Source organism: Epargyreus clarus, unplaced genomic scaffold (genome assembly GCF_041222505.1).
Source record: "Epargyreus clarus isolate Ecla_fem2 unplaced genomic scaffold, WU_Ecla_fem_2.2 ptg000032l, whole genome shotgun sequence".
Lineage (NCBI taxonomy): Eukaryota > Metazoa > Arthropoda > Insecta > Lepidoptera > Hesperiidae > Epargyreus > Epargyreus clarus.
In genome coordinates, this window is record NW_027332237.1 from 2,102,353 (window position 1) to 2,115,669 (window position 13,317).

At 36.9% G+C, this 13,317-nt stretch overlaps 1 protein-coding gene and 1 long non-coding RNA gene across 2 annotated transcripts in view; one reads left to right on the top strand and one right to left on the bottom strand.

The window, feature by feature from the left end:
- LOC140754959 (multiple PDZ domain protein) overlaps nt 1–13,317 on the top strand; it is a 193,711-nt gene that overhangs the window by 34,547 nt on the left and 145,847 nt on the right. The window contains exons 5-7 of the mRNA XM_073090118.1: nt 8,420–8,590; nt 9,657–9,763; nt 10,770–10,894. Of these exons, the coding sequence (XP_072946219.1) occupies nt 8,420–8,590; nt 9,657–9,763; nt 10,770–10,894 (403 nt within the window). The remainder of the gene's footprint in view (nt 1–8,419; nt 8,591–9,656; nt 9,764–10,769; nt 10,895–13,317) is intronic.
- On the bottom strand, nt 1,480–2,634 carry LOC140755245 (uncharacterized). The gene is made up of 2 exons (XR_012103756.1): nt 2,427–2,634; nt 1,480–2,160 (listed from the first exon to the last, which is right to left on the bottom strand). It is a non-coding gene; the product is annotated as an uncharacterized LOC140755245 (long non-coding RNA).

Consider the following 13,317-nt stretch of genomic DNA (forward strand, 5'->3'; position numbering starts at 1 on the left):
GAGTCGAACCACTGAGAATTCTACCACCTTTAACCAAGTGTTGAAACACAAAACAACAACCTTAAAATATCTGATATATTACAAACATTAGTATCTACTGGTTATTTTATGCTCATTAAAAGTTAGTATAAGTATATCAAATCTCACAAAACGAAAGTTTTAAGTAGAGATACGGTTTCTTTAGCAAATAAGGAATTTAATAAAGTTTTTGAGGCCATAAAAGTAGTAGATATTATATGTAATTTCTTTTTGGCATATTTTTATATGAGACGAAAGACTTTGACGCAGATGGTTCCGGGTTCAATCCCCGGCCAGATAGACATCAATGATCAATTTAGATACCTGTTATGGGTCTGGGTGTTTGTGTATTCGTTCAATGTATCAACGACTCAGTATAAAGTCTAATGTATAATATCTTTTTAAAATATGAAAATAGCAAAGTTTATGGCAAACTAATATTGAAAGATTGTGCAACTCGGAAGGCACCATCGTCACACCTATTTGTACCCTATAAAAGCACTATTTTAAACCAGAACACAGCTGCGGCTGTGTTCTGGTTTGAAGGGTAAGTAAGACTCACTTAGAGGTGTTTCAACTTAGTCCTCAGCATATTTGTGGTCGAATTCATGTAAAACTCTAATCCTATCTGGGGTTGATTGTAAATGTCCATGGGTGGCAGCAGCCACTTACCATCAGGTGAACTGCATACTGCGCCAGTTTTCTAATATAGAACAAAATATAAATAAGGCAGAATATATAACCGATTTTTATCGATCTTATATATAAAATCCTCGTGTCACAATGTTAGTTACCGTACTCCTCCGAAACGGCTTTACCGATTTTCACCAAATTTTATATGCATATTCAGTAGGTCTGATAATCGGCTACCATCTATTTTTCATACCCCTAAGTGATAAGGGATGTTCATCCTTAATATTTTTTTAATAATATGGCAACACAACGTTTGCCGGGTCAGCTAGTATATAAATAAGATATATTATTACTAAGGAATTTAATATAAAGCGAGGTTTTCGTGGTCACTTTTGAAAAGATAAAATCATTTCTTCCTCAAAGAGCTTTGGTTTTAGTTTTGCTTTAGAAATTACTGACTGACTTTGAGCCACGAAATCTCAAAGGATGAAGATAAAAGATAATATAATTTTAAAGGGTTTGTGCCGCAAAGTGACTTTGTTGAAAGAAACGAGTTCTTAGGTTGCTTTTATCTTTTTAGGATGCTTACCCCTTTACACCCGAAGATTTTTTTTCGCAATTTCCGATTCAAAACGTTTATTACGGCTTTTTATATAGCTTAAGGGATCCACAAAAAATACGAAAAAAAATCCAGAGTTTATACGTAATCCAGAAATCGACCCGCACGATCGTGGGTCTCCGGTGGGAACTGTCATACTCACGATCGTGAAAATTGCAATAAAATTTAGTTTTTTATCAAAAAATATTAGAAAATTAAAACAATTTGGAGATATTTAACATCACTGTCTTTATTTTCATTAGTCTTTATAAAAAATCTGTCTTGGCAATGAAACCTAAACTACGTAATTCTATGAAAATCAACATTCTTCTTTCTTCCGTTATTGCCTCCGTCTTAAATCCAGGTCTCCAAGGCGTAGGTTTTCTTGGCTAGGGAATACATCCAATGATAATGCAGATGGAGAAAACTTTAGCCATATCTATTGCAATTAAATTAAGTTTTCGACCGGTTCTTCTTAGATAATATAAATTTGTGCATCTGGTTACATATCAAGAGCCTCATAATTAAAATATTAAGAAAAATATTTCTTTGAAAACTTTACTGGAGATGTTCGTAGGGATGTGAAGACCTTTTCAAGACAGAAAACGTATTCTTTTCCAAACTATTTTTCGATGTGTTGGACGTGAAGGTGCTCGGCGGCGAGAAATTTCTAGGGATGATTTTAAAGTAGATGGTTGAGGTTCAGGCTCAAGTTCCAGATCCAATTCTATGTCAGTTTCTATTTGAGGGTCTGCATGTGCTTCTGGATCTGTTTCAAGGCACAATTCTTCAAATTGAAACTCTTCTAATCTATTTGGTTGAAGCTCTTCACTTTCATGAAGATCTTCAATGTCCGATACATTTCTCCTCACCCCGCACTGGCAAAATCTGATCGTCATTTAAATGTACCCCTAAAATTGAAACAAACAAAATTGATATTGACGAAACTTACACATAACTGGTAATAGCAATAAAAGCATTTTCATCAAACGTTATTCTGCACCAACAACCGCAGGCACACGATCGTAACAGTTGAAATTTGCAACCTAATTGTATCTAAATTGCAAGTTAATCGAATAAACTACTAAATTCCACGTATTTAGTGTTCTTTTAGCTTTCAAATTAGCTATATTTAATAATAGATACTAAACATTTAATACCAAAAATAATTATATACCTGTGACAGTGCGCGGGTCGAAAAAATCTGCCATCTTTGGACGAGTCCCTAGCACAACTGACCGCCTGCACCCCGCTCACTTAGCCGGTAGCACGTGCGATACTCTCCTCACGATCGATCGGCATCGGTTGCGTTTCGAAAAATAAGAAGCTATCACGTGGGAATTTTTTTAAAGTGAAACTCACGCTCATATCATCTCGGGTGTAAAGGGTTACAGAAAGTAACCATATTATAGTCCGCGTAATACTGCTAGTCCGCTCTGAACATAGAAATGAATCGCGTCGCCATAGTAAATTGTATGACTACACCCGCTCACAACAACTTCAGAGCGGACTAGCAGTTTGGCGCGGACTATACTACATTACCTACACCTACACGGGTCGTCTATATTTTATATTCATCCTTTTTTATAATATAGGAGTAGCAGAGGAGCATGCAGCCTACCAGATGGGAAGTAGCTACGCCGCCTATGGATATTTGTAATCAACCTCATATAAGATTAGTTTCCTACATGAGATGCGCCGTACCCCTGAGGATTAAGCTGGAACGCCTCGGAAAGGTATGTCTCCCTTACCATACCCTTCAAACCAGAACACAGCAGCGCTTAACACTGCTGTTATCAGGCAGAAATAGGTGTGGCGGGCCGTCTATATATTCGTTCGTTTGTATGTATGTTTGGTTGTCCGTCTGTCCGTTAACCTGTTCGTCCGTCCGTTTGTTCGTTCGTCAGTCTCGTTTTCCCATATTTTTATCCTTTATTTCGTCTGTTCGTCTGTTCGTTCATTAATCTATCCGTCTGTCCGTTTTTGCGTATTTCTGCACATGCGTTCGTTATTTCGTCTTAAGTCTATCCAATCATTTCGTTATTTCCTCCGTTCGGCCTTTCGTCCGTCCGTCCGTCCGTCGGTCTCTTATACATTTGAAGGGCTATAATTTTGGAACCATATACAAACCAAAAACTATACAGCTATTCTAGAAATATTTAAGGGCATGTTAGGTAAATATATTAAGGTTAAAAAAACCTTGGGAATTTAAGTGGTTTCTAACAATGTAGTCGTTTTACGTTATTATAAATATAACGAGTGAGCGCTAATGCAATTGTGCAAAATAAATTGAACTAAAACTGTGAAGAAAGTGTTACATAACACAGACATAGGGCTTTGTTAGGGTTGTCACAAAAATATGTGATTAACATCATCGTAAAAAAATTAATGACTTTTTCTCTTTACACAAGTAGGTAGTAAAATAACATGCAGTACACCTGGCGGTAAGTGGCCACTCGTAACTACAGATGCACTAATGACGCATCTATTAGTTTCCTACCCAGGATCGCCCACTGATGCATTGCTTCCCTTGAGGACTAAGCTGAATGCCTCGGAAAAGTATGTCTTTTTTACCACAGCCTTCAAACCAGAACACAGCATCCCTTAATACTGTTGTTATTAGACAGAAATGGAAAAGATGATATTAGAATGATGATGACAGAAATGGAATAGATGATATTAGATGGATATTAGATGAAAAAAACGGCGTGCCATTAGAGTGGAAGCACAGAGGGTTCTACTACCAGAATATTATTAAAAAAGAAACTTAAAATCGCCAACCCTAGCATTAAATAATGTGCGAAGCGCCCAATTAGTGAACAGCGTTGTATTGTTCTGCACCGACATCGTTTTGTTCTACACTTCTGTTAGAATTCTTTCTTTCTTTCTTTCTATCTTTTGTTTCTTAAATGCGATACGCTTCAAACTTGGAGATATGGATGTACGTATGTTTTATCGTTTGTGGTTGTCTGATAGTGGATTCAGGCTAATTATGATGTGTCTAGCTTTATTATTCGACTGCGGAGGGTAATGTATTTCGAGCATTTTTTGAACATGACCTACTTTGGAGCTTAAACAATTGTAATATATGAGGTATCGTTGGATTCAACTATGTTAGGAAATGGCCACAGAAAAACGAGAAAATAAACAATGAAGTATAATAAAATAAAATTCACTCCAAAAATATACTTTTTATTATATTGAATCATTGACAGGAATGGCCAAATCAGAATAAGTAAATATGTTTTTCAGCTGCCAGCTTTATCATATACAACCTACTTGAATATTATACATTATGAGAGGCTTGGATTTTTTGCTATATTCCAACAATCTAAATTGTAAGTAATACATGAATTTTAACCAATCGGTTTTTGTTTTTAAAATAATTACTAGTTTATGTCGTGTAATTAAATCATCTTATTATATTTTTTTTATTTTTTAAATAATATTTATGTTGAAATGTAACATCAGAATGTACGTATTATAGAAATCTGATTTTTATTTAAGTAGATAACTGTATTCCTGTATATAAGGGTATAACCTGAAATCCTATGCAGTGTTATGGTGACTGCTACGTCATGCGTCATTTTTGTAAAAAAACATAATTTATGCAAAAAACTGTTTTCACTAAGCGCATTACGTTATATAATACAGACATTTCATGCGCCATTTCATGAAAGATCTGAACAAATTGAAATCTGTCCAATTTTTCCACTGAACGGCGACATGGCATATCGATATTTTTGTTATATAATATAGAAGCAGCATGCAATTTATCTGACGGTAAGTGGCTACTGCCGCCCATGGACATCTGTAAACAACCCCAGATAGAATTAAATATTCCTACCTGAGGTCGCCGCAGATGCGCCGCTACCCCTGTTGACTAAGCTGGGATGCTTCGGAAAAGTATATTTCCCTTACCACACCCTTCAAACCAGAACACAGCAGGGCCTAACACTGCTGTTATGAGGTAGAAATAGGCGTGGCGGTGGTGCCGCCGGAGTCGAACCACAAAGGGTTCTACCACCTTCATATAACCCACAGGACTAAGTTGGAACGCCTCAAATAAATATGTTTCTCTGACCACATCGTAGCATAGTGACGATGAAGGCACTTTACGTATCTAAGCCTATTCGGGTTTGTCTCCCTAATTACAAGGGTTTATGTCGAAACTTCTGTTAAATTTAACCATTTACTGTTTATGTGTCCCGGGTGGCTACGTGTTTGAATTTAGTTGTTATCAAGATGATTCAGCATAGATATTGTCTTTAATACTATTATTTTTACTTTTTATTTTTGTACATAATTATAGTTTAATTTCATTTCATCCCGATCCGTTACGTTACATTTCATTTCGTTACGTTTTACTTTATTAAACCACGTTGCACTTATATAAGGCGTACGAACTTGGCACCCCCGTCATAATTATTTATTAATCTGGGGCCCCGTTTACAAATAATGTATCCAATTTTAGCCATAAAAGATATAAATCTGTCAATCATTAATATTATTATTAAGCTATTGCATAGCTTTTATCGCGGGCTTTGAGCGCGGCGACCGAATCGAGAAATTCCGTAACGAAAATTCCTAACACCTTAATTCGTCAACTTGAAAACAGATGGCAGTAATACTCATTTTTTTTTATTTTTTTTTAACAACAATGTTGATTAAGACTGATGTTTAATATGTTTATGCCACTAGCGGTCACCCATCTAACATCCGACCTCGACAAACGTTGCTTAAGTTACGTCTTAGTAATTTAAATGTTGATTACAATTGCTATTTTAATATGTTTTTGTCACTAGCGGTCACCCATCCTACTGTCGGCCGTGCCCTCCATTGCTTAATTTACGTTTTAGTAATTTGAATGTTGATTACAACTGTTATTTTAATGTTTTTGTCACTACCGGTCACCCATCCAACATCCGACCTCGACCAACGTTGCTTAACTTACGTTTTAGTAATTTGAATGTTGATTACAACTGTTATTTTAATGTTTTTGTCACTAGCGGTCACCCATCCAACGTCCGACCTCGACCAACGTTGCTTAACTTACGTTTTAGTAATTTGAATGTTGATTACAACTGTTATTTTAATATATTTTTGCCACTTGCGGTCACCCATCCTATATTCGTCCGCACCCACCGTTGCTTAACTTACGTTTAAGGAATTTAAATGTTGATGTTTTTAAGCTATTGCATAGCTTCTATCGCGGGCCTTGAGCGTGGAGACCGAATCCAGAATTTCCGTAACGAAAAAAACCTAACACCCCCCACTCCGACCGGCACAGCGGTGATACTTTTTAGTAGCGATCTGTGCGCCCCGGGGCGCACACGCCAGTTGACGGATTAATGACTTTTTGAAATATCACGCTTGCAATTTGCATAAGTTGATAAAAAATGCTATGCAATAGCTTTACCGCGGCAGTCTCCGAGTGCCACACGTATTTTTATTTTTCATTTTTGCATATAATTATAGCTTAATTTAATTTAATTTCATTCCGATCTGTTACGTTACATTTCATTTCGTTACGTTTTATTTGATTAAACTACGTTGCACTTATATGGGGCGTTGTAACTTAGGTACGCCCGTTACAAATAATGTTAAATAGTGTATCCCATTTTAGCCACAGAAGACAGATCTGTTAATTTTTAGCATGCAGAAATTGACAATTTTCGAATTTGCTAGATAAAACGTTGGATAGTTCATAATGGACTTTAATATTTAGGTTTGATGATTACAAATATAACACTAATTCTATTTGTGGTAACACACACATATTAATGTTAAAGACGTTTATTTACATACATAGAACATAAAGTAAAATATATGAACATCACTGAATCAAGTTTTAATTTACTAATTACATTACTCGCCTCATCTAGGGAGTATAATGTTTCAATTCGTGCTCCCGGCACGTTTGATGTGCTGAGATGTAATCGTTCCCATTAGAATCCCCAGGGAACAGTCGACTTCGTATGATGATTCTGAGGTCAAAGGATTCATTTGCCTTTTATTAAGCTTAGTCGCTTTTGAGAAAAACCGCTCAGTGCAAAATTCTTAAATTATGTTGTAATTATAACATAATTCTGCAAAAAATATTTTACAGCCGCTTGGCAGTACTGCCTCATCTGAGATTATGCTTTATAAGATTAGTGGAAATCCGTTGGGTCCACTTAGAAGATATGATACGGCAGGTAAACCTACTACAAACGATACCATAGTTAATACTATATTTCCATGTTGTAGGGGATTAGGAAAAAATGTGCACAAAATAAATTGCTTTAAGTTTGTTTAATTTTACTTAAGTTTCATTCCGTTCCTTTTTATTTTCATTCCAATCCGTTACGTTCCGTTACATTTCTTTAGATATCTATTTGTTTCGCTTTCCTATGCTTCATTTGGTTTCATTACACTAATATGAGACTTTCCAACTTAGTCTTCATGGCAAATCTGTAGTATATTTCATTATTCGCCTCCTGTAGGGAGTATAACGTTTCAATTCGTGCACGTTTGATGTGATGAGACGATATCGTTCCCATTACAATCCCCAGGGAACACTCGACTTCGTATGATGATTCTGAGGTCAAAGGATTCATTTGCCTTTTATTATGTTTAGACGCTAATGAGAAAAAATGCTTCGTGCAAAATTCTTAAATAATGTTGTAAGTAATGTAACCATAATATATTATTATTTTCATTTGAAAATAGGTTAACGTGTCATTTTTTACATTATTTATAAATAGTAACTGCTAAGTTAAATGTAAAATTGGTCAAGTGTGAGTCCAATATCCAAGCTGAAAGTTCTGTACCGCCAACTTTTTATTTTTTGTGTCTTAGTCGTTACATAGGTAAGAAATAACGGAGGGTTCTGTAACGCTAACTTTATTATTTTTAGTACCTGTTATCTTAGTGGTCATATAAGTAAGAACTATATCGATTATTTGTATTGGGTCTACTTTTATATAACGTTTTCATGGGTCTACTATTTTTCTTTTTTAAAAGTCAAGCGTCTGTCTATTAGATACGTTTTAAGAGACAGTCCTGTGACAGACAACAGGTAGCGAAAGCTTAGTAAAATAGAAAAGGAATTTCTGTTAACCCTTCGGTACGGAACCCTAAAAAGACTAAATTATGATTTAAAAATATAACGTATAATTTTTTTCACAGTCTCTGGGCGCGTCACAAGCACCAATAGTACCATCGCGGTTGCTGGCGGATCCGATAGAGCTGGAGAGAGGGCTGGCGGAGGCTGGCCATGACGGCTTCGGCGCGCTTTGCGAGGACACCACACCACCGTCGCCACCGCCGACCATTATTGAGGAGCGGTTGCATCATCGGGTAAGATATAGTCAAAAAACTTTTACTACTGTAATGGTGGTATGAGAATTTAAAACATGAGTTCTGACACCACATAAGTATGTAGGATACACTTTGAGTCTAAGTATGGACTTATATACACACTTGTGCGTGATAGTACTGTTATTGAATATATTTCAGAAATACCGATTCTGAATTTTATGATATTCAGTAACAAAAAGGGGGTCAAAATGGGTGCAGTTTCCTGTCACACAGGTTTGTGTCGGTATACGATTCTGGAACGCTTTCGTGTCACTCGCATATTTCATAGATACTTTTCGCGCAGTGCACGGAGACACTGCAGGGGGTTAATTCAGGCTTAAACTCAACATATGTGACATGTAAAGGTCCTTTTTTTTTTTTTTTGTTCACGAGGGGGAAACCTTCAAAAGGTACCCGGCGCCGTGGGAGCGACGCAGGGTTATGTGGGATTTTTACCGCACTGAAACACCCCCGGTGGCCGTCCTCAGCGCTGCGTAGAAGGCTCCGGAATCTCCAAAGGAACGCAACCGGAGTCCTCTTAGCGCGTTGCCCCGTCGGGCTCTGCCCGGGTGAGCTTGACGTTCGCCATCTGGTGCGTACGACGGTATGCGACCACACATACCGCCGCCCTTCCCGGAGTCGCTTACCGAGCGGTTCGAGCTCCCACTCTTACCGCCCGCAACCCCGGAAGCCCCCTTAGACTCGCCTCTTACGACAGGCAGGGGATACCGTAGCCCTATTCTGGTCCCGAAACTACAGGGACAGACATGTAAAGGTCCTAATTGATAAACAAAGCATATTTTAAAAAGGAGAGTCTAGTTGTATCAAAACAAAGTATGTCATTTTGCACAAGACTTTTTTTTACTTTAAATAAAACTAACTAAAAATTGAAGGTAATTTGTTACAGGGAATCAATATAAGATATAAGTTTATACAATTAACTCGTCTATATGGAAGTCTAGAATGAAATTAAATATAATTATTCGATAAATTCTATGTCGTGTAACACATAAATAAAAAAACTTTTCTGGAAAATATTTTATTAATGTGAATTGTTTTTCCGTAGCCCGTAGCATCAATAGTGGCGGTGGTGCCGCGAGGTGCGCTCGCGCCGGTGCCCCGACCACCGCCGATCATTCCACCACCCGTGGAACCACAACCACCACCTTTAAGGTAAATGAACAAAAAAATGGTTGAAATACTTTAACGGTACGTACTATACCTTCGCAAATGATACCTCCTGAGGTATTTCCGGAGCGCTATAACATAGGACTTTTCAAAAAAAAAGGTGCAAAAAGAGCTCTCCTTTAAAACCGGCGATGCATTGGCAACTCCACTGGTGTTGCAAATGTCCATAGACCATTGACTTAGAAATTTTCTATATCTATGAGATATCCAGGAAAATACTTTTAATACCTCAGAGCGATAACTATAGCATTTTCTTCTATGTTCAATGTCCTTCACACTGACACCATTTCGGATGGACTATATGTCAATCATTTGACGTATATTTTAGAAAAAATAACATTTTATAATTTTAGACAACAATTATCGCGAAAATGGGATATTTAATTTTGTAACAGGTATTCACGATCCGCGGACTTTAATTTGTTTATTACGGATATTTCTACCCATGGATCATGGTCACGGCGAAACTTATTACATTTATACCGGTAATATCATTATCTTTTAGTATTATATTTAATTGAATATCTTTTCTACTAATGTGTCATCGTCAACCAATTACTGACCCACTGCTGGGCACGGGTCTCCTCTCAGAATTAGAAGGATTAGGTCATATTCCACCGCGCTGGCCAAGTGCGTATTGGTAGACTTCACATAGCTTTAAGACTTTTTTATAAATCTCTCAGGTGTGTAATTTTCCTCACGATGTTTTCACCGTGAAATAATTAATTTATAGTTATAATACGCATATAACTTTGAAATTCAGAGGCCTGATATTTGAACCCTGGACTCCTCGATGGACCAGCCGATTTTCAACCATCACGCTATCACTGCTTACCATCTAAATTCATTTATTTTGAACAGGTTACCAATATGCACATAACATTGAAAAATCAAAGGCCTGGGATTTGAACCCCGGACTGCTCGACAGAGAGACCGATTCTCAACCACTGATTCCTGTGTAACTATTAATAATTTAATATATTTTATTCAGGTTACCACTAGACATGGCGGTGCGAGGTACCGGGGAGCCAGAAACCTTAAGCTACCAAGTGGAGCTGAACAAGGACTCCGCCCTAGGCCTCGGCATCACCGTAGCGGGATACGTCTGTGAACAAGGTAACATTTATTTTATATACTTGATGTAGCAAAGGAGCTGAAATCCACTTGATGTTAAGGTGCCACTGCCTCACTGGACATTTGTAACACACTTTATAAATCAGAAGTTTCATGTGAAACCTATCATAGATGCGTATGAGATGGCCGTGTCATATGTAAGTCAGTCAGCATCCACTCCTTTTCATCGAAACATAATATTTTCTTTCTCTCTACTCTTTATGACTCTATCATCTTTCACTTAATGCTTGAAAAGTAATGTTACCTTAATGCAATGTAAGTCAAGAAAGAAGTATTTCTCAAGTAATTCAATAATAATTGAAATAGCTAAGGGGTGCTTGGGTGATAATGATTTAAAAATCATCTTACATTTTTTTGATTCTACCGTTTAGCGTCGCGACAGTTGCCCCGTCTCCACCAGAAATGTAAACCACCGTTCCATACACTAACTGATGGATGATCAGTTGGCGACGCTTTTGACAGTGGATGTTATAAAAAGAGTTTAGATCAAAAAATACATACATCAGAATCTAGAATTCATGAACGTATCTAAGATATTAATGCCTTCACTCTGAAACCCGTCACTGTCTTCACGAATTGTTAGGTACCACTAATACAAGTAATTATCCATGCCCTTGTAATTATTTAATGAGCTCTAATAGACGGAGATAAAGCGGTCTCGTGATATGTGATACCGGGATAGGGCAGGCCGGAAGATAAATATATCGCTGTGGTTGTGGCCCTAGGTGTAGGAGATAGCGGGCGTTACGGCTGTGGCAGACGTGATAGTATATGTGCATTCGATGTGGTACAAGGTGTAGGAGATAGCGTTGGTTCAGTAATAGCAGATAATAATATGCTAGTAAATATATCTCTATGGTTGTGGTGCAAGTTACAGGAGAAAGCGACATTGCCCTCGCAGATATGCTGTTTTGGCTATTACACTTATGCTGATATTAAATCATATTCACTAATCTAAAAAGATGTGAATATTAAAAAATATTTTTCTCCTCATTAAAGTTTTTTTTTCTTTTTATTATCAATTAAATATTAGTAAATAAAGTTACTTACTTTAAGAGCAAGTTAAAAAAAGAGTCCGGATCATACATTACATACAAGACATACAAAGGTATATGTCACATGGTCAAACGTCATACAAAACGTATCTAAAAGACTTGCCTTCATTCTCAAACCCGTTCACGAATTGTAACCACCATTAATTAATTATCCACGCCCTTGTAATTAATGAATGAGCCCTAATAGACGGAGATAAAGTGGTCTCGTGATATGTGATACCGGGATAGGGCAGGCCGGAAGATAAATATATCGCTGTGGCTGTGGCCCAAGGTATAAGAGATAGGGGACGTTACGGCTGTAGCGGACGTGATAGTAAATATATCGCATTGGATGTGGTACAAGGTATAGGAGATAGCGTTGGTGCGGTATTAGCGGGTATGCTAGTAAATGTATCTCTATGGTTGTGGTGCAAGTTACTGCTGTAATTAATTAATGAGCCCTAATAGACAGAGATAAAGTGGTCTCGTGATATGTGATACCGGGATAGGGCAGGCCGGAAGATAAATATATCGCTGTGGTTGTGGCCTAGGGTATAAGAGGTAGCGGACATTACGGCCGTAGCGGTTACGCTAGTAAATACGCTATAAATATATTGCTGTGGTGTGAGAGCACAATTGCGGGAATAGCAAATACGCTACTATATAGCTGTGGGTGTGGTCCAAGCTGTAGGAGGAAGCGGAATTGCGGGCCTATGAGACATATTTTTAGCAACGAATATTTTTGTTTTGGCCAATGTATTAATGCTGCTAATTTCCTAAAAATGAGCCTTTTCCTGTACTTTGTTGTTTGCCAATACTTGTTAGAGTAGAAAATGTGTCACTTAAAAAGAGCAAACTGCGAAGTAATGATGACGAACTGAATGAGAAAGGCTCAATTTAAAGAAAATACTTTTTTTACCAATTACATTCGGTGTTTTTAAGCGAAAGTGCTTGCGATATTTTTCATTTAAAATGGGTTAAAGTCGGCCCCAATTAGCATCTTACTTATAGTTAAATAAAAACTTAGTTATAAATAAAAGCGATTACTTGCTATTCTTTTTTAATATTTTTTTTTATTTTTTATTTATTAAATGGATTACCTACATAAGTTTACATGAATACATTTTAAATAAGCTCATAGGATACATTCCAACTGTTACTTACTATTACGAGTAATCACATCATGCATTATTAGGTACGTGTTACACATTTTTACACATTTTAAAATATTTTATGTTAAAAGTCATTAACTTGGACCAACCGACAATCTACTTAAGTAATGGATACCTTTTAGTTGTGATTCTTTTTTTTGTGATTAAGGAAATTACTTTTTGTATTCTGTTGGAATAGAAAAACTTTGCGATGTTATTC